Source organism: Procambarus clarkii, chromosome 14 (assembly GCF_040958095.1).
Source record: "Procambarus clarkii isolate CNS0578487 chromosome 14, FALCON_Pclarkii_2.0, whole genome shotgun sequence".
NCBI lineage: Eukaryota > Metazoa > Arthropoda > Malacostraca > Decapoda > Cambaridae > Procambarus > Procambarus clarkii.
In genome coordinates this window covers 38,175,538-38,197,836 of record NC_091163.1, presented here as the reverse complement: position 1 = coordinate 38,197,836, position 22,299 = coordinate 38,175,538, and the positions used below count along the sequence as shown (strand labels likewise).

General features: G+C 42.4%; 1 protein-coding gene across 1 annotated transcript in view; it reads right to left on the bottom strand.

The window, feature by feature from the left end:
* Nucleotides 1-22,299, bottom strand: part of LRP1 (LDL receptor protein 1) — a 704,914-nt gene that overhangs the window by 87,163 nt on the left and 595,452 nt on the right. Inside the window, exons 53-54 of the mRNA XM_069324493.1 lie at nucleotides 2,200-2,385; nucleotides 796-887 (exon numbers count right to left, since the gene is read on the bottom strand). Coding sequence (XP_069180594.1) covers nucleotides 796-887; nucleotides 2,200-2,385 — 278 coding nt within the window. The remainder of the gene's footprint in view (nucleotides 1-795; nucleotides 888-2,199; nucleotides 2,386-22,299) is intronic.

The following is a 22,299-nucleotide window of genomic DNA, read 5'->3' as shown; positions in this document are numbered from 1 at the left end:
AATCCAGACATGAAAACTCGAGGAGAAGAATGAACTAGCCTCATACCGGGCTGTACCGATCTGCTGAAAGAGGCAGAGCCGCAGAAAGACCCTTGGGTTCGGACACTGAGCAAGCAGCATTTTAAACCAAGGCTGGGCCGACCACCAAGGCGCCCGAAGGACAACTCACCCCTGGTAAGTCTCCAAGTGAGCCAGGATCTGGAGCAACAGCTGAACCAGGAGAAATAGGTATGGGTAAGCACACCTCACCCAGTCCTGCCTCAAGGCGTCGACCCCGACAGCCTCGCAGTCATGAAAGAGCGGCACGTAAACCAGGAGATGTCTCGACCACACCGACACGAAGAGATCCACTTCCGGAGGCCCGAATGTCTGGCAGAGCCAATTGATTGAGTTGGCGTCAACCGTCCATTCCATGGACAGGGGAATGAACTGGGACACGCTGTCCACCAGGACATTAGATACCCCCGAACGTAAACGGCCAGGAGAGCCAAACCCCGAGAACTCAGCAGACGAGTCACCCGAAGCGACCAGCCCTGCTGGGAAAGCTGGGCACAACTGTCCGAAGTACTGCCTCAACACAGAGATTCCTTCCTTCCTTCCCTCTAATGTTTCTTTACATAGCAATGTGGGCTCACAAGCTAGCACAAACAGCGTGACTGACTTAATAATCACATGGCACACTTAGATATCAATTATACTTTAGGGTTAATGTAAACAAACTCAAGCTAAGTCATTAACATATGTTGAACAAATTTGAAAATAAACAAGAAAACATAATTCTGAAAGAAAACTAACCTAAAATTCTCTGGCGGACACTGTCGCGTGCTGCACTCTGGCATCTCATCAGAGTGGTCGGAACAATCCTGCTCTCCATCACACACCCACACCTGCAGAATCCACCTTTATTATAACAAAATATTGCTTTAAAATATAAATCAAAATAAAAGTAACATTATGGGTTGGTGAAATAGTCATTACAAATGCTGTAAGAAGGAAATAGCTTCAACTAACAATGTACAAAGGAAAGTTTAAATAAAACACAAAGAAGTGTGTTCGATGACGTATTTTACGACTGCAGGATTAAAGACGCAGCCTGTGAGAGGGCCTGTAGGATACTATAAGCAACAGCCATTCTGATCAATTGATCGCAAGAAATGCTTAGACAAGGCTGTGCAAACAATTTTACCAAACAGCACCCATTTATTGTGTGCGCAAACAGCACGCACACAATAAATGGCTCTGAAAAAATTATTTGTTCTTTTGACATTGTTAATTAACATCTAGGAAGGACAACAACCCAAATTAAAAATCTCTATCTCTTGTCATTTAGTTGTAGTGGGCCGGAAAAGTTGCATTTTTTCAGTAGAAATGAGAGGTGACCCACAGGAATAACTTTGTCTAATTATTTTAATTGTCTCTTGCTTTATTTACACATGTATGTACATACATACATACATACATACATACATACATACATACATACATACATACATACGGCCCTAATGGGCCGGTGGCTGGATGGACAGCATGCTTGATATGTAGTCATATGGACCGGGGTTCGATTCCTGGGGCCGGCAGAAACAAATGGGCAGTTTCTCTCACCCTGATGCCACTGTTACCTAGCAGTAAAGAGGTACCTGGGAGTTAGATAGCTGTTACGGGCTGCTTCCTGGGGGTGTGTGTGTGTGTGTATGTGGAAAAAAAAAATATTAGTAACAGTTGATTGAGAGTTCAGAAGTGGGCCAAAAGAGTAGAGCTCAACTCTTGCAAGCACAACTAGGTGAATACAGTACATACATTACATACATACACATACATACACATACATACATACATACATACATACATACATACATACATACATACATACCATACAGTATATTATGCAGTGATTGACATCGTCATCTCACAACCAAGGTACGGTATTCACATTCAATTCCCACTGTACAACAGTCTGCTGGGCATGTTTCAATTCTGATGCCTCTGTTCACCTAGCAGAAAATAGGCCCTCGGGAGTTAGGCAACTGTTGACTGTTACATCCAGGGAAAGGTCAGTAGTTGGTCTAGTGGAAAGTTGATAAGCCGAAATACAGGCTTACTATCACCGACAACGAGGAAATGCATTATAGGCTGAGAGGGTTGGGCCATGTTTTGAAAACAACAAGAGAGATGTTTATAGATAAAATCAAAAGTACTAACCTTGGGTATACACTGTGTGTTATTACATGAAAACCAATCTGCTGAACAAGATGGGGCTGGACAATCTTTTTCATCAAATTCTCCTTTACAGTCAGGCGTCCCATCACAACGGCGACTCACTGCGATGCAATGTGCACTCGAGCCATTGAATGCAGGACATTTAAATTGAGACAAAACGCACGAATACTGAAAAACAAAAAAACATCATCGACCATTATTAGTAAATAGGGTAGAATACTACTGTATGTTTAACTTAAAGAAATGTATTTTTTGCTGCAATACCCTTGGATGCTCTTATAACCGGCTCTCATATAATTCATCTGCCAGAGTCTCAAGATTTTTATCTCCATCGTAACAGAGATGTTTGTAAATGGTCCGGTCAAGTATCTAGACGAACTGAATGGTGATAAAGTGATACTTGAATTTGGTTTTTCTAGCTTTATTCAACTTGGTTCCCTATATGATATCTGAAATAACACAAATCAAAGTTATCAGAAGGGAATTATAAATCATCATAATAATGAACCCTACAACAAGAACCAATGAGTATAAGTTAATGAATAAAATATTTAGATATATCACATCATGACAGGGATTTCTGTAAGTGGTCTTGTCAAGTGCCTAGAGGAGTGAAACAGCAATGAATCCAACACAGCCCAAGACCACATGTGCTGTACCAGCTTCCTGTAACAAAATGAATCGCGACCCTCAAAAAACCAGCGCTGAATGTAATGAAATGCCATTTTCTGGGCAAATCCCAGAGGCTCCCCGGAGCTATCCAGGCTGAATGGATATGTATATCTTTCTGGCATCAGTCAATGCATGGAGTTCTTGCCTACCTGGGACCACGAGCCAGAACTTGTGCCTCTCTAGAGGGGGGGGCCGAGGAGCAATGGCCTATAGAGACCCCCCCCCCCCACCTGTGGTTGGGAGTATTCTATGTCTACCATCAACTGGGACAGGCACCCAGAAAGGTAGGCGCCCCAAAACAAAGTCGATCCCTATTCTGGTAAAACTATTGCGACCGAAGGCCGAACAAGTGGACAGAACTCCCCAAACGAAAATTAGCAAACTAGCATGACATGTCGCTGCGCCACTGTTTGCACAACTCCCCCTTCCCCGGGAGGTGGAAGGGGGAGCCCCAGACACACCCGCCGGCCACCCAACCTTCAGTTCTTAGGCTGGATGTCAAAAAGAGAGAAAAACACCGTCGAATGGGGAGGGAAGGAGGGAGGGATGCCGGGGAGCCTTCAAAACTCACCCAGAAAATGGCGTTTCATTACATTCAACGCTGGATTTCTGGGGGAAGCCCTGTCGGCTCCCCGGAACTACCTCACCACAGATCAAGAAAAGAGGGAAGGATCCAGGAGGCAGACGCCACTCGCCCTAACATAAAAACAAGACCACAGACTAAAAGAAAAGACCTTGCTAATGACCCGGGAGACCCAAACCCCAGAACAGGAAGGAGGGAAGTAAGGGAATCCGGGCAAACCAAATCACGTCCACAGCCCCAGAGACCAAGACACGCAGAGAACAGCAAAGAGCCACAACCGAACAACAAAAGAAAGCACCCCCGCCTGACCAACAAAGCAGCAACCCAAGGACCCCTCAGGAAGCAGCAGACCCAAACATCACCCAAGAAGAAGGAGACTGCATCAAAAGAACAACCTACCACGAGGACCAATGAGGCAGAAAAACACGGGCACCAGAGGAGAGCAGGAAACTCCCCGACACAACCCCTAGAGATCAACACCAACAGAATTAGACCTGAAAAACAAAAATACACCAGAAATGAAGTGATCACGACAAACCAAGGAGAAAAAGAAAATAGACCACCCCGGGCCAATGACCAGGACAGCACCAGAAGCGCAAGATCAGGCCTGAGGTGAAATTAAGCCCAAGACACTAAGCGAAATGGAGCAGAAGAAACAGCAATGGCGAACGCAAGCTGGAGCGGCTCCGCCAGCGCCACCCAATATGAGGCAATAGTACAATGCACCAGAAGATGGTCCCGGAGCAACCGCGAAGGGAAAGACAAGACATCAGAGAACCCTTTGCAGTGATAGGAAAACCAGAAGGACCGCCAGGAAACCACACACTGCCGTCGTGATGAAGCACACAGGCAGGAGACCAACGAAGCCACCAGTGCCCCCACAAGTGACAAGAACATGAGACAAAACCCCCCAGACGCGAAGACTCTAGGGGAAGAACGAACCAGCCCCATATAGGGCTGAACTGATCCACAAAAAGACGCGGAGCCACGGGCAGCCCCTCAGGATCCGAACCGAGGAAAGCAGAGCCCCCAACCAAGGCTGGCAAAAACGAGAAGGAACGGCCACTAGGGAACCAGGAACCCAATCCCGGCGAGCCGAAAAGGAACCAACCGGGACGAGCATAACGTCTCGTCCGGAAGGAACACACCTTCCCCCTCAGGACCCCGGAAGGACCAACAAGGCCAAACACCAAAGATCCAGGGCCCAGGCAAAGGTCAACAAGGAAACCGAGCCCCACGAACTAAAACACGAGACGCGAAGCGAAAAGCAGTGACCCCGCAACCATAAGGAGCAGCACAACCAGCTCCAGCAGATTAAGAACGAGGCACGTGTCACAGAGGTATACAGGAGGACAACTACTCAGGATGTGTACCGCAAGAAAAAAAAAAGAAACAAAAAAGCGTACCGGAAAAAGAAAGAAAAGCCGGAGCCAGGACCGGAATCCAAGCTGCCCCTGTCCCAAGAAAAAAGGAACCAGGAGAGCAGGAGCAGTTGACCAGAAGTCCACAACCTCCCACAGACCTTGCAACAAGGGAGAACAAGGAAAAAGTGAACTCAGTACCAAAACTGAACACTAGGGCAGTCTAAAATTGGGGAACTGAACATGGACAGACGCCCATCACAGTACCTAACAGAATAGCCAATAAGCACCGACCAAGATACACAGCCTTGTGTAGCTTAGAAGGGAAGAAAAACAGAAATAGGCAAGGAAAAGACCGGAATAATGACCAGGTAGCAGCCGGTAACGCAAAGTACACGACTACCCACAACGTGTGGTGTGGGAGGTCGCACATACACAGAGGGACACCATGGCTATCAGGGTGCACCCAGGCACTGAAAATAGGCAAGGAAGGAGTGTCCAGAGACCAGAGACCCCAAGTCAAGGAAGAAAGACACAAACACGGACCGGGGGAACGATGGAGTGTCCAAAGATCGAGAAAAGACCCAGGCGTCGAAAAAGGGGGCGACTCCATACACAGTCTCAAATGTAGAGAAGATAGAACCCAGTAGGCTCAGGAAGATGTACACCTGATGATTGACAGTTGAGAGGCGGGACCAAAGAGCTTGCACTCCCTGCAAGCACAACTAGGCGAGTACCCCACTAAACAGTGAAAACTAGCACCCAGCCGACAGAGTCGCCAGACAGTACAATCTCACCTGCAAAACAGAGACACCACCGTGTCATGCAACCCGTTCTCGCAAATTTAATAAGTCAATATTGACTTATTAACTACGTGCATAGGTGATATTCTAAACATAATAGATACCCTTAAAAAGATTCATAGAAAACACTGACCTTACCTAACCTTGTTAGTATCTTAAGATAAGCATCTTCTTGCTTCGTAATTACAATTATTACTTAACCTATACCTATTATAGGTTAGGTAATAATTGTAATTACGAAGCAATAAGATGCTTATCTTAAGATACTAACAAGGTTAGGTAAGGTCGGTGTTTTCTATGAATCTTTTTAAGGGTATCTATTATGTTAAGTATGTCACCTATGCACATATTAATAAGTCAATATTGACTTATTAAATTTGCGAGAACGGGTTGTGTCACGACACAGCTGAGCTGTAATTACCTAAGTGTAGTTACAGGATGAGAGCTACACTCGTGGTGTCCCGTCTTCCCAGCACTCTGTCATATAACGCTTTGAAACTACGGACGGTTTTGGTCTCCACCACCTTCTCACCTAATTTGTTCCAACCGTCTACCACTCTGTTCAATTCAATTTCTTTCTTTATTATGCACCCCATACCCATCCCATGGGCGGTGGTGTAAAGGATTACAGAGGCACATAATCGGTTCAGGAACTGAACCCTCTAGTTCGTTTAGCTAAGCAAATAATTTTTTGACGCTATATATATATATATATATATATTATTAAATATGACCGAAAAAGTAAGATTAATAATTCTAACACGAATTTTCTCAATCTTTCGTACATTACGCTTCACTGTTGGAGGTAAATCAAAAATCACTTCTCCAAAATTCATTTTTATTTCTAGTCTGACGCGACACGGGCGCGTTTCGTAAAACTTATTACATTTTCAAAGACTTCACAAATACACAACTGATTAGAACGTATCTCTGATTTTATATCTACATTTGAGTGAGGTGGGAAGGGTGATGTGGCATTAACACAAGACAGAACAGGAGGGGATATTAATAGGGTATTAAAAGTATCAACACAAGACAGAACAGAAACAATGGGTATTGAATAGAAGTGTTTGTAGAAAGCCTATTGGTCCATATTTCTTGATGCTTCTATATTGGAGCGGAGTCTTGAGGTGGGTAGAATATAGTTGTGCAATAATTGGCTGCTGATTGCTGGTGTTGACTTCTTGATGTGTAGTGCCTCGCAAACGTCAAGCCGCCGGCTATCGCTGTATCTATCGATGATTTCTGTGTTGTTTACTAGGATTTCTCTGGCGATGGTTTGGTTATGGGAAGAGATTATATGTTCCTTAATGGAGCCCTGTTGCTTATGCATCGTTAAACGCCTAGAAAGAGATGTTGTTGTCTTGCCTATATACTGGGTTTTTTGGAGCTTACAGTCCCCAAGTGGGCATTTGAAGGCATAGACGACATTAGTCTCTTTTAAAGCGTTCTGTTTTGTGTCTGGAGAGTTTCTCATGAGTAGGCTGGCCGTTTTTCTGGTTTTATAGTAAATCGTCAGTTGTATCCTCTGATTTTTGTCTGTAGGGATAACGTTTCTATTAACAATATCTTTCAGGACCCTTTCCTCCGTTTTATGAGCTGTGGAAAAGAAGTTCCTGTAAAATAGTCTAATAGGGGGTATAGGTGTTGTGTTAGTTGTCTCTTCAGAGGTTGCATGGCTTTTCACTTTCCTTCTTATGATGTCTTCGATGAAACCATTGGAGAAGCCGTTATTGACTAGGACCTGCCTTACCCTACAGAGTTCTTCGTCGACTTGCTTCCATTCTGAGCTGTGGCTGAGAGCACGGTCGACGTATGCGTTAACAACACTCCTCTTGTACCTGTCAGGGCAGTCGCTGTTGGCATTTAGGCACATTCCTATGTTTGTTTCCTTAGTGTAGACTGCAGTGTGGAAACCTCCGCCCTTTTCCATGACTGTTACATCTAGAAAAGGCAGCTTCCCATCCTTTTCCGTCTCGTAAGTGAAACGCAGCACGGAACTCTGCTCAAATGCCTCCTTCAGCTTCTGCAGATGTCTGACATCAGGTACCTGTGTAAAAATGTCGTCAACATACCTGCAGTATATGGCCGGTTTCAAGTTCATGTCGACTAAGACTTTTTGCTCGATGGTACCCATGTAGAAGTTTGCAAACAGGACACCTAGGGGAGAACCCATGGCGACCCCATCTACTTGCTTATACATGTGCCCATCCGGGCTCAAGAAGGGTGCCTCTTTAGTACAAGCTTGGAGTAGTTTCCTCAGAATACTTTCTGGCATGTCAAGAGGAGTACAGGCTGGATCACGATACACTCTGTCGGCTATCATTCCGATTGTCTCGTCCACAGGTACGTTGGTAAACAGCGATTCTACGTCCAACGAGGCTCTTATCCCTGTGGCCCGTGTGCCCCGCAGTAAGTCCACAAATTCCTTTGGAGACTTTAGGCTGAAGGCGCAAGGAACATAAGGAGTCAGCAGGCCGTTGAGTCGCTTTGCCAGTCTGTACGTGGGTGTGGGTATCTGGCTAATGATTGGCCGAAGTGGGTTTCCAGGCTTGTGCGTCTTGACATTTCCATACGCATATCCAGGTTTATATTCCCCAATGATCTTTGGCAGGTGGAGTCCGGATTTCTTGGCGTATCGTGATCCAGCCTGTACTCCTCTTGACATGCCAGAAAGTATTCTGAGGAAACTACTCCAAGCTTGTACTAAAGAGGCACCCTTCTTGAGCCCGGATGGGCACATGTATAAGCAAGTAGATGGGGTCGCCATGGGTTCTCCCCTAGGTGTCCTGTTTGCAAACTTCTACATGGGTACCATCGAGCAAAAAGTCTTAGTCGACATGAACTTGAAACCGGCCATATACTGCAGGTATGTTGACGACATTTTTACACAGGTACCTGATGTCAGACATCTGCAGAAGCTGAAGGAGGCATTTGAGCAGAGTTCCGTGCTGCGTTTCACTTACGAGACGGAAAAGGATGGGAAGCTGCCTTTTCTAGATGTAACAGTCATGGAAAAGGGCGGAGGTTTCCACACTGCAGTCTACACTAAGGAAACAAACATAGGAATGTGCCTAAATGCCAACAGCGACTGCCCTGACAGGTACAAGAGGAGTGTTGTTAACGCATACGTCGACCGTGCTCTCAGCCACAGCTCAGAATGGAAGCAAGTCGACGAAGAACTCTGTAGGGTAAGGCAGGTCCTAGTCAATAACGGCTTCTCCAATGGTTTCATCGAAGACATCATAAGAAGGAAAGTGAAAAGCCATGCAACCTCTGAAGAGACAACTAACACAACACCTATACCCCCTATTAGACTATTTTACAGGAACTTCTTTTCCACAGCTCATAAAACGGAGGAAAGGGTCCTGAAAGATATTGTTAATAGAAACGTTATCCCTACAGACAAAAATCAGAGGATACAACTGACGATTTACTATAAAACCAGAAAAACGGCCAGCCTACTCATGAGAAACTCTCCAGACACAAAACAGAACGCTTTAAAAGAGACTAATGTCGTCTATGCCTTCAAATGCCCACTTGGGGACTGTAAGCTCCAAAAAACCCAGTATATAGGCAAGACAACAACATCTCTTTCTAGGCGTTTAACGATGCATAAGCAACAGGGCTCCATTAAGGAACATATAATCTCTTCCCATAACCAAACCATCGCCAGAGAAATCCTAGTAAACAACACAGAAATCATCGATAGATACAGCGATAGCAGGCGGCTTGACGTTTGCGAGGCACTACACATCAAGAAGTCAACACCAGCAATCAACAGCCAATTATTGCACAACTATATTCTACCCACCTCAAGACTCCGCTCCAATATAGAAGCATCAAGAAATATGGACCAATAGACTTTCTACAAACACTTCTATTCAATACCCATTGTTTCTGTTCTGTCTTGTGTTGATACTTTTAATACCCTATTAATATCCCCTCCTGTTCTGTCTTGTGTTAATGCCACATCACCCTTCCCACCTCACTCAAATGTAGATATAAAATCAGAGATACGTTCTAATCAGTTGTGTATTTGTGAAGTCTTTGAAAATGTAATAAGTTTTACGAAACGCGCCCGTGTCGCGTCAGACTAGAAATAAAAATGAATTTTGGAGAAGTGATTTTTGATTTACCTCCAACAGTGAAGCGTAATGTACGAAAGATTGAGAAAATTCGTGTTAGAATTATTAATCTTACTTTTTCGGTCATATTTAATAATATATGTCTACAGGAAAGACTGCTACCAAAATATACTAATATATATATATATATATATATACTGTATATATATATATATATATATATATATATAATATATATGTATAGGTATATATATATATATATATATATATATATATATATATATATATATATATATATATATATATATGTCGTACCTAATAGCCAGAACGCACTTCTCAGCCAACTATGCATGGCCCAATTTGCCTAATAAGCCAAGTTTTCATGAATTAATGTTTTTTCGACTACCTAACCTACCTAACCTAACCTAACTTTTTCTGCTACCTAACCTAACCTAACCGATAGAGATAGGTTAGGTTAGGTTAGGTTAGGTAGGGTTGGTTAGGTTCGGTCATATATCTACGTTAATTTTAACTCCAATAAAAAAAAATTGACCTCACACATAATGAAATGGGTAGCTTTATCATTTCATAAGAAAAAAAATAGAAAAAATATATTAATTCAGGAAAACTTGGCTTATTAGGCAAATCGGGCCTTGCATAGTAGGCTGAGAAGTGCGTTCTGGCTATTAGGTACGACATATATATATATATATATATATATATATAGTTTGCAAACGTATTTGTATAGAGGTGTATATGTATTACCACTCACCTGAGTAGTAAGTGCCACGGCCAGCTGATCACCCCCCCAGCCTCCAACCGCCGCCCACCCTCCAGTCTCCACCCGCCGTCCACCTTCCCGCCCAGCGCCCGCCGAGCGCCAGCCCAGCGCCCGCCCATGTCGCAGCTCCCAACAGATAGCCAGGCTTCTCCAAGCCAAGATGAGCCATCAAACAGGGGTAGACAAGGTAGATGTCAGACGTGTGACCGGGTATGCTATATCCGGTTGAGTGACGATAATGTGCGCATTCATTACCACAACGAAGCCAGGTGTTTGGGTTCTGGGCGCCCTCCCAGGGAGAACACCAATCAACAGCCCACACCGCCCGTAAGGCAAAACATCTCCCAGACCTTCATTCCCACAGAAAATTTATTAGAAGCTATCAAAGCAACATCGGCCAGAACCTTGCAACACATCCCTAAAGCAGCCCGCCCCCATGCAGCAGCCAAATTATCTGCCCTCCTGAGAAAGGTCAACGACTCTCCTGGAACGACCCAAGCATGGCACAACCTCCTAATGTTTGGCAACATATGTCTAGCCACCCCTGCAAGGAGAGACAAAACCTTAGCTGCCTCAGTCATCAAAGCTATAAATGATTTTCCCAGGGAGGACAACCAGGTGCGCCTTCCCACTCGCGCGAGAAACACCCACGGCAGGAAGAGCAACAGTGCCATATCCGAGACATCAAAAATCAGAACATCAGTCACCAAGAAAATAGAAGAAGGAAACACTATTGGCGCAATACGAGTCATCACCAGTGAGGACTCAATTGCCGACAGAGATGCCGCAACAGCTCAAGCCCTAAGGGAGAAACACCCACCCAGGGCTCCGCGTGAGGACGACATTGTACAAGTGGGGGCTACCGGAGCAGAACCTCTCTGGGTGGCTGAATCTGTGGTCCATAAAGCAGCCATGTCCTTCCCTACAGGATCAGCAGGTGGGTTCACAGGACTAAAACCCAACCACCTCAAGCAAATGCTCAACCCTGCACTGGGTGACATTGCGAAGAACCTCTTGGTGGAACTAACCAGATTCACCAACACATGTCTAGCTGGCAACATACCAGCGTCCATAAGACCTATCTTTTTTGGAGCATCTCTCTGTGCTCTAAAGAAAAAGGATGGAGGGATCAGGCCAATAGCTGTGGGCAATTCTCTCCGGCGTCTCGTCGCAAAGGCAGCTGCAAGAACAGTTAGTGATGCAGCGGCCAACATGCTGAAGCCAAAACAGCTCGGGTTTGGCATTCCACAAGGGTGTGAGGCGGCAGCCCATGCAGCTCGAGCCTTCATCGCCAACATCACAGACGAAAAGGCCCTTATCAAGCTAGATTTCAAAAATGCCTTCAATTTGGTGCGGAGGGATGCTGTACTCCGTGCGGTTCATAGTCATTTCCCTTCCCTCTACCCTTTTGTACATTCATGCTACAGTATGGATCTTAAGCTACTTTTTGGCGAGCATGAAATTGACTCGCGAGAAGGCGTCCAACAGGGTGACCCCCTCGCTCCTCTCCTTTTCTGCTTAGTCATCAAACAAGTCACAGAGGTCCTGTCCAGCGAGCTTAACATCTGGTTCTTGGATGATGGTACCCTAGCTGGTTCCCAAGACTCCCTCCTGGAGGACATCAGAAAAATCCAGGAGCAAGGTGCAGTTTTAGGCCTCACCCTGAACCCTTCTAAATGTGAAATAATATGTTCCAACCAGGGCATCGTAGAGAGAATAGAGGGTCTTCTGCCAAATATCCATAAAACTAAACCTGAAGACAGCACACTCCTAGGAGCTCCCCTGGGGTTGAAAGCCATCGATGAGGTCCTTGATAAGAAAATCGCCGACCTTAAGAGGATGGATGGGAGGATTGAGGATATTGATGCTCATGATGCACTCTACCTCATCACCAGATGTCTGTCCCTCCCCAGGTTAACCTACTTTCTGAGGTGTTCACCATCTTACAGTAGCCAAAAACTAAGTGAGTATGACCGGTTACTGAAATCAATGCTAGAAAAAGCCCTTAACCTCTCTCTCGATGACCTACAGTGGAAACAAGCCTCTCTTCCCGTAAGACTTGGGGGCCTCGGAGTTCGAACAGCAACGCAAATCGCTGTTCCAGCCTTCCTGTCCTCCTTATCAGCATCCGACGACCTTGTGAAGGAAATTCTACCTGCCCACTTACATCAGCTGGCAGGTGTACATGATCCCAATTTTACACGCTGTGCCACAGAGTGGGCCTCTCGTGCAGGCCAATCACCTCAACCACCATCCCCAAAATCCCACAAGCAATCCAGCTGGGATGGTCCCATTGTAGACCAAGTTGCTGCAGAGTGCCTGGGTGCTGCAACAACACAACACGACATTGCTCGCCTCACAGCAGTAGCAGCACCACATGCAGGGGATTTCCTGTTAGCAACCCCAATGTCGGCAACTGGCACGCGTCTCACACCACACGCCCTCCGAATTGCTGTGGCCCTCCGCCTTGCTGCCCCAATCCACACCAGATATAGGTGTATTTGCGGCGAGGTGGTGGCTGACAGGTACGGTCACCATGGCCTACTCTGCCAAAGCACAGGGGGATGGCACTCGAGGCACAGTGAAGTTAACGACATCATCAAGAGGAGCCTCACCACAGCTGGATGCCCAGCTGAAAGAGAGCCCCGTTACCTAACGCCCCGTAACTCTGATGCTCTTATTGGTCGCCCGGATGGTATCACAGTGAACCCCTGGAAGAATGGCAAGCAGTTGGTATGGGACTACACGTGCGTATCAACCCTGGCTAACACCTACATTAACCTCAGTGTTGCACAACCAGGTGGCGCTGCCACCCACAGGGAAGCAGCCAAATCCCGTAAGTATAGAGAACTGGATCACCACTACAATTTTGTCCCCATTGCTTCTGAGACGCTCGGCGCCTGGGGTAAAAGTGCTACCAGTTTTTTGAAGGAACTGGGTACTAGGCTCATTGAAACAACAAGGGACCCGAGAGCTGCAAGCTTTCTTTTCCAGCGCCTCAGTGTGGCGATACAGAGGGGAAATGCGCACTGCATCCAGGGTTCCTGCCCGCCATCTGAGGAGCTGGAGGAACTCGACAACCTATGACAACCATCTTTGTAACCCATATGTAACTCCTTTTTTGTAACAAAGTTCAAATAAAGTAAATATATATATATGTGTACATACAAAAGAATGGGGGTGGTAGGAGAAGATAATATTAGTGTTCAGTGAGAAACCACAAGGTCTCCTCTGAATACTTTTTATTTTCTTCTCCGAGGCTATGGGTCCCCACATTGGCACCAGAGGTGGTACCCTTTCACTAAAAAAAAAAAAAACCTATACATATATATATATAAATAAATAAATAAATAAATAAATAAATATGTTTATTCAGGTAAGGTACATACATACAAGTGAAGTTACATTAATGGATTGATATATAGATAGAGCTAGTACATACAATGCCTAAAGCCACTATTACGCAATGCGTTTCGGGCAAGAAAACATTAATATCTAGAACTTAATACTAATTGAGCATAAAGAATAAAAAGTTTTGAAAACAAATACAAATAAAGATAAAAAAACGGGGGAACATGACTGAAAAAGCAGCACAAATACAATAGGTTGACAAACAGTGTTGATTAAAAAAAATAATAATAATAAAATAACAGACATGGGTTGACAATAAAGGAGTGAGGTGGGTTACAGGGAATTTATTAGGTAGTGTTTAGTTTTTATCTTAAACTGGTTGAGAGAGGTACAGTCTTTAACATGGTTGGGAAGGTCATTCCACATTCTGGGTCCCTTGATTTGTAGAGCATTTCTAGTTTGATTAAGTCGTACTCTAGGAATATCAAAACTGTATTTATTCCTGGTGAGGTGCTCATGGGTTCTGTTACAACCTTCAATGAAGCTTTTGAGGTCAGGATTGGCATTACAGTTCAGCGTTTTATATATGTATAATACACAAGAGAGAATGTGCAGTGACTTAATATCTAACATATTCAGAGATTTGAGTAAGGGTACCGAGTGATGTCTGGGGCCAGAGTTGGATATTGTCCTAATAGCAGCTTTATATATATATATATATATATATATTATATATATTATATATATATATATATATATATATATATACAGTAGAACCTCTATTAACGAGTTTAATCTGTTCTGGCACCGAGCTCGTTACCTGGAAAACTCGTCTTTGGAAACAAATTTCCCCATTTAAAATAAAGGAAATAAATTTAATCCATTCCACTCCCAAAAACATCCATACTTGTATGACTTTTTTTTATGTAAATATAATACTGCACATGTAAATATAAATGTTTTGTTGTAGTGTTTTAATATTTACTTTACCTTATGAAGAGTAGTTGCTGGCTTGAGGGAGACGATGGAGAGGTGGGAAGGAGGAGAGGGGTTTTGGTGTGGAAGGAGAATCCACCTCTGAGTCAGGCGGACTCTCTCTTCTTGGGAATTTCACTCAAATTTCATTTCAAATGTCACACAAGGATGCGTTAGACCAGCACCAAATAAAAAACTACGTTGATTACACTCGTTGTGTCAACAATATAATAGTCTTACCACGAAGATACAATACAATGCCGTTTTCTCAAATAGGCAATGTGATTATTAAAGAAAACGGAAATTTCATGGCAAACATGTATACAATCCCCAAGTCGATCGGATAAGAATTGGATTTTATAGAAATATTTGCTCAAATGATGCTTGAGCGCGGTGTTTGGGTGCATTCAAGAGAAAAAAAGTGTGTTACGTTCAAGCAACATATACCTGCGAAAGTGATAACACTTTCATAAAGTGTTATCACAAAGTGATAAATTAATTAAACATTTTCACACACTGGGTTGTCACTGCTTTATCAGGGCAGCTTTTCCAAGAATGCGTTCACCTTTTCAAACATTCCAAACACTTCCCTGATCTCAGTGGAAGAGGCAGCATCCTCCCTTACCTCCTCATTCCCTTACTAATGGTGTAAATTGTTGATGAGGACCTGCCATACTTCCTTGTGAGATCAATCACACAGACACCACACTCATGCTTTGCTATAATTTCCTTCTTGAAATCCATAATAATTGTGTCTTTCTTCCTCTTGAAAACACTATCTTTAGCAAGCAGCTTCTTTGGAGACATCGTGTGTTACAAATTGTAGTCGCAAAACCACTAAAAACCCAAAGAAAAGCTCAAATAAATCCAGAGGGATGCTTGTCGTGTGAGATACAACAACAACACTGGCGTCGGAGGCGTCCGAGAATTTGCGAGAACCAGCGAGACGCTAGGAAGCGCCATGTGGTTTCACTCGTTAATAGAGGCGAGCTCGTCAATAGAGACAAATTTGCTGCGAGTGGCTTGCTCGTTACTGGAAAAACTCGTTAATAGAGCCACTCGTTAATAGAGGTTCCACTGTATATATATATATATATATATATATATATATATATATATATATATATATATATATAAATATATATATATATATATATATATTTATATATATATATATGTCGTACCTAGTAGCCAGAACGCACTTCTCAGCCTACTATGCAAGGCCCGATTTGCCTAATAAGCCAAGTTTTCATGAATTAATTGTTTTTCGACTACCTAACCTACCTAACCTAACCTAACGTAGCTTTTTCGGCTACCTAACCTAACCTAACCCATAAAGATAGGTTAGGTAGGGTTGGTTAGGTTCGGTCATATATCTACGTTAATTTTAACTCCAATAAAAAAAAATTGACCTCATACATAATGAAAGGGGTAGCTTTATCATTTCATAAGAAAAAAATTTGAGAAAATATATTAATTCAGGAAAACTTGGCTTATTAGGCAAATCGGGCCCTGAATTGTAGGCTGAGAAGTGCGTTCTGGCTACTAGGTACGACATATATATATATATATATATATATATATATATATATATATATATATATATATATATATATTGTGACGATAATCTCCTTCAAGAGATTGAGCCTGCTCTTCCCTCCATAATTACGTCGTTGAAATTATATAAAACTACTATGGAAGAAATGTCCAACAACGACAACAACACCAGCAAGGCTTGCCAGAGCGCAAAACGTTGCAGCCAGAGACACCTGTTCAGACTCAAACCGCCAAACTACCCGTTGATCGCTACCGGCCCCGCTGATTTGTCGCCGGTCTGGCTGCACCTGCACTCGCCCCCCCATACTACTTGATGTCTGGGGTCGCCACGACCTCAGACCTCAGAATGTTCAGTGCTTTCGTGGTTATCACTCCTCCCGGCTAGACGTTAGCGTGTACTGAGAGAGGTGGTAGCTTAAAGCCAATATTCCAGCACCTTCCCATTTAATTTTGTATTGCACTTCTTGTTATTTTGCCTTAACGTAACTTTTCATTGTGTCATTTAAGTATTCTTATTATTTTGATTGATTGATTTTATTAAAAGAATTTGTTTGTCCATTTTATTCATGTTTTGATTTATTTAACGTAATTAAATTTCATTGTTAAAATTTACTTGTGTTTTGTGTGTCTTCTCCTTACCTTACCACAGACGAAGTTCCAGTTTTCTATTTTTTGTTTATAACTATGTGACGAGGCCATACCCCTAGCCTTAAACAGCCGAACACCAACGCGTTACCGTCACAATATATACTGTATATATATATATGTATATATATATATATATATATATATATATATATATATATATATATATATATATATATATATATATATATATATAGGTATATATATGTATATATATATATATATATATATATATATATATATATATATATATATGTCGTACCTAATAGCCAGAACGCACTTCTCAGCCTACTATTCAAGGCCCGATTTGCCTAATAAGCCAAGTTTTCATGAATTAATGTTTTTTCGTCTACCAAACCTACCTAACCTAACCTAACCTAGCTTTTTTGGCTACCTAACCTAACCTTACCTATAAATATAGGTTAGGTTAGGTTAGGTAGGGTTGGTTAGGTTCGGTCATATATCTACGTTAATTTTAACTCCAATAAAAAAAAATTGACCTCATACATAGAGAAAATGGTTGCTTTATCATTTCATAAGAAAAAAATTATAGTAAATATATTAATTCAGGAAAACTTGGCTTATTAGGCAAATTGGGCCTTGAATAGTAGGCTGAGAAGTGAGTTCTGGCTACTAGGTACGACATATATATATATATATATATATATATATATATATATATATATATATATATATACAGGCATACCTCAGAATAAGAGTTTAATCCGTTCCTGGAGACGCCTCGCCTTCCGAAAACTCGCATTCCGAAGTTAATTTCCCCATAAGAAATAAAGGGAAATGAATTAATCCGTTCCTGACTACCCCAAAAACCCCACATCAAACTAAATTTTTATACCTAATTTACCTAATTCATCTAAATAAACCTACAAAACTGTGTTCCAGTTATTACTTACCTTGCTGTCGAGTGCTGTAGGCGTATGGAAGATGGTGAGGAGGGGGGAGGAGGAGAGGAGTTACTGTTTGGAAGGGGAGTCCCCTTCCATAATCACATCACATAACCCCATGCCTTGTAACACTATGGATACCACTTCTCTTTCTAAATTTTTCAAACCAGCCCCTGCTTGCCTTAAACTCTTTCTTATCTGCATCACTCGTTGCAGGGGTATTCTTTAGAAGGTCTTCGTGCAACACCCTGGCTTTCTCACAAATAATGGCCTCCGAAACACTATCACCCCTCAACTCCTTGTCGTGTATCCAAATTAATAACAACTTTTCCACTTCTTCAAGTATTTGTGGTCTTTGTGCCGTTAATGTTCTTACTCCTTTTGCCACTTTAGCACCCATAATCTTATTTTTCTTCCTAAGTATAGTGCATATTGTTGATGTGGCTTTGTTGTACTGCCTACAAAGTTCAACAACACGTGTACCGTTCTCATGCTTCCGAATGATCTCTTGTTTCTCCTCTATTGTCATCCTCACAGGAGCTTTCTGGCCTTTATCCTTACCACTGGCTTTCTTGGGACCCATGGTGAGATATATAATAACAAATTGTATAGACAAATCACCAAAAATCCAACAAAACACTGAAAATCCGCGAGAAGAATTGATGTGGGGGTAGTCACTGAGCGCCAGACAATAATAAACTGAGGGGCGGCGGGGCGGAGGGGCGACGAACGCGCTAGGTCGGCTGTACGCGTATCAACAAACTCGCGTCCAAACTCGCCTCCCGAAGTAACCCTCGCCTTCTGAGACAAATTTTTGGAGTAAATACACCTCGCCTTCCGAAAACCTCGCGTACAGGGACAATCGCATTCCGAGGTACCACTGTACAGTATATATTGTGACGGTAACACGTTGGTGTTCGGCTGTTTAAGGCTAGGGGTATGGCCTCGTTATATATATATATATATATATATATATATATATATATATATATATATATATATATATATATATATATATATATATATATATATATATATATATATTATATATATATATATATTTCATTGAATATGACCGCATATTCTGTATTTATTATTTTCTGGTTTAGGGCTTCTATCCCTCTAACTATTTTCTTAGCATCAGGGCTTAATTGAAATAGGAGTTCTCCAAAACTCATTTTCGTACTTTTAAGGTGAAGAAAAGAAGTGATTTACTATAGCGTGTATTACACTTATTTGTATAATTTGCACGACGTTTCGAACCTCCATGGTTCATTCTCAAGTGAACAGATCTTACAATACTAGTTGATTTTATACCCGCATTAGGTCAGGTGATAATACAATGAAGGTGAAAACATGGGGGGATACATAAGGGATAAACATAGGGGATGCAGAAGGCTTATTGGCCCATACGAGGCATCTCCTATCCAAACACAAAGATTAATCTAGTGTAATTGGCCTGTTATGTTGGACATTGTCTTCTGTGTTGGCATCGATATGTTCTTGTCTTGTCCTTACTCTCATGGTGGGTAGAGTAAATAGTTCCGTGATTTGGGTGTTCATGGTAGGTCGCTCTATTCTTATGTGAATTGCCTCAAGAATTTGTATTCTTCTTGAATCTTGGGTTTTGTCTATTATGCAAGTATTCTTGTTCAACATTTCTCTTGTTAGAGTAATGTCATGGGCTTGTCTCATGTGATTCCTAGGGGCACCAGATTGAAGATGGCATGTCAAACGCCTCGTCAGCTTGGTCGATGTCATACCTATGTACTTACATTGAAGGTTACATCCTTCGTGGGGGCAAGTGTACATGTATACAACGCTTGACTGCTGTAGAGGGTTCTCCGTCGGCTTCGGGCTGTTTTTGATAAGGAGTTCGGAAGTCTTCTTGGTCTTGTAGAATATTATCAGGTTTATGTTTTGGTTAGGAGTAGTGCTTTTTACTCCTTTACGGATTATTTCTTTCATTATTCTTTCCTCTTTTATATGTTCACTGTGCATGGTTGATTTGTAATATAATTTTATTGGGGGTGTTGTGGTTTCTGTTCTGGGTTCTGAATTATACCAACGGTCCAAGTGTCTTCTTATAGCAGCGTTTATTTCCGCGTTGCTATATCCGTTGTTCACCAATACCTGAGTTACTCTTTCAAACTCTCTACTCACGTTGCTCCATTCAGAGCAGTGGGTAAGCGCTCGACGAATATAAGCATTGAGAACACTGGCTTTGTATCTTTGGGGGCACTCACTTCTACCGTTCAGGCATAATCCTATGTTGGTGGGCTTGGTATATACGTTGGTGCTTAAAGAGGTTCCTGTTTTTGTTATTAGTACATCCAAGAATGGCAGACTGTTATTTTCACTATTTTCATGTGTAAATCGGAGTACTGACTCTCTCTCTAGATGTCTTTTTAGGTCAATTAGTTCATCTGAGTCTTTTACTATTACGAATATGTCATCTACATAACGGCAGTATACAGTTGGTTTTTGTCTGCTACTGAAGACCCTATCTTCGATGGTTCCCATATAAAAATTAGCAAATAAAACTCCTAAGGGGGAGCCCATTGCTACTCCGTCTATTTGTAAATACATGTCTCCTTGTGGACTGATGAAAGGGGCTTCCTTTGTACATGCTTCGAGAAGACTTTTCAAGTGTGGCTCAGGTATGTCTAATTTGGGGGTGCTCTCGTCTCTGTATACTCTGTCCAGTATCATTCCTATGGTTGTGTCGACTGGGACGTTGGTAAAAAGGGATTCAACGTCCAGGGAAGCGATGATTCCATCGGGCTGGGTAGATTTGATCAATTCTAGGAAATCTGCTGATGATTGTAGACTAAACTTACTTGGAGTGTATGAAGTTAGGAGTTCATTGAGTTTCTTTGCCAGGTGATAAGTTGGGGTTGGTATTTGGCTGATTATAGGGCGTAGTGGGTTACCTGGTTTATGCGTCTTAACATTGCCGTAGGCATATCCTAAGCCATAGTCGCCTTGAAGTTTATTGAAATGCACACTACCTTTCTTTGCGTTGATTGCTGTAATTGTTTTGTTTACTTTCCGCTTAAGGTCTTCTACGGGGTTCCTCGTGATTCGTTGAAATTTGGAGTCGTCACTTAGGATGTCGCTAATTTTGTTCATGTATTCATGGGTAGGAATCAATACATATGCTGCTGTTTTGTCGGCTTTTCTTATTGTTACGTCTTTCAGATTTTTTAGTTGTTTCGCTGCTTCTTTAAGTCGTGGGGTTAAGATTGTAGATGAAGATTTCATCTACAATCTTATTTATATGATCAAATTCAATCAAATTTATATGAAGATTTCATCTACAATCTTAACCCCACGACTCAAAGAAGCAGCGAAACAACTAAAAAATCTGAAAGACGTAACAATAAGAAAAGCCGACAAAACAGCAGCATATGTATTGATTCCTACCCATGAATACATGAACAAAATTAGCGACATCCTAAGTGACGACTCCAAATTTCAACGAATCACGAGGAACCCCGTAGAAGACCTTAAGCGGAAAGTAAACAAAACAATTACAGCAATCAACGCAAAGAAAGGTAGTGTGCATTTCAATAAACTTCAAGGCGACTATGGCTTAGGATATGCCTACGGCAATGTTAAGACGCATAAACCAGGTAACCCACTACGCCCTATAATCAGCCAAATACCAACCCCAACTTATCACCTGGCAAAGAAACTCAATGAACTCCTAACTTCATACACTCCAAGTAAGTTTAGTCTACAATCAGCAGCAGATTTCCTAGAATTGATCAAATCTACCCAGCCCGATGGAATCATCGCTTCCCTGGACGTTGAATCCCTTTTTACCAACGTCCCAGTCGACACAACCATAGGAATGATACTGGACAGAGTATACAGAGACGAGAGCACCCCCAAATTAGACATACCTGAGCCACACTTGAAAAGTCTTCTCGAAGCATGTACAAAGGAAGCCCCTTTCATCAGTCCACAAGGAGACATGTATTTACAAATAGACGGAGTAGCAATGGGCTCCCCCTTAGGAGTTTTATTTGCTAATTTTTATATGGGAACCATCGAAGATAGGGTCTTCAGTAGCAGACAAAAACCAACTGTATACTACCGTTATGTAGATGACATATTCGTAATAGTAAAAGACTCAGATGAACTAATTGACCTAAAAAGACATCTAGAGAGAGAGTCAGTACTCCGATTTACACATGAAAATAGTGAAAATAACAGTCTGCCATTCTTGGATGTACTAATAACAAAAACAGGAACCTCTTTAAGCACCAACGTATATACCAAGCCCACCAACATAGGATTATGCCTGAACGGTAGAAGTGAGTGCCCCCAAAGATACAAAACCAGTGTTCTCAATG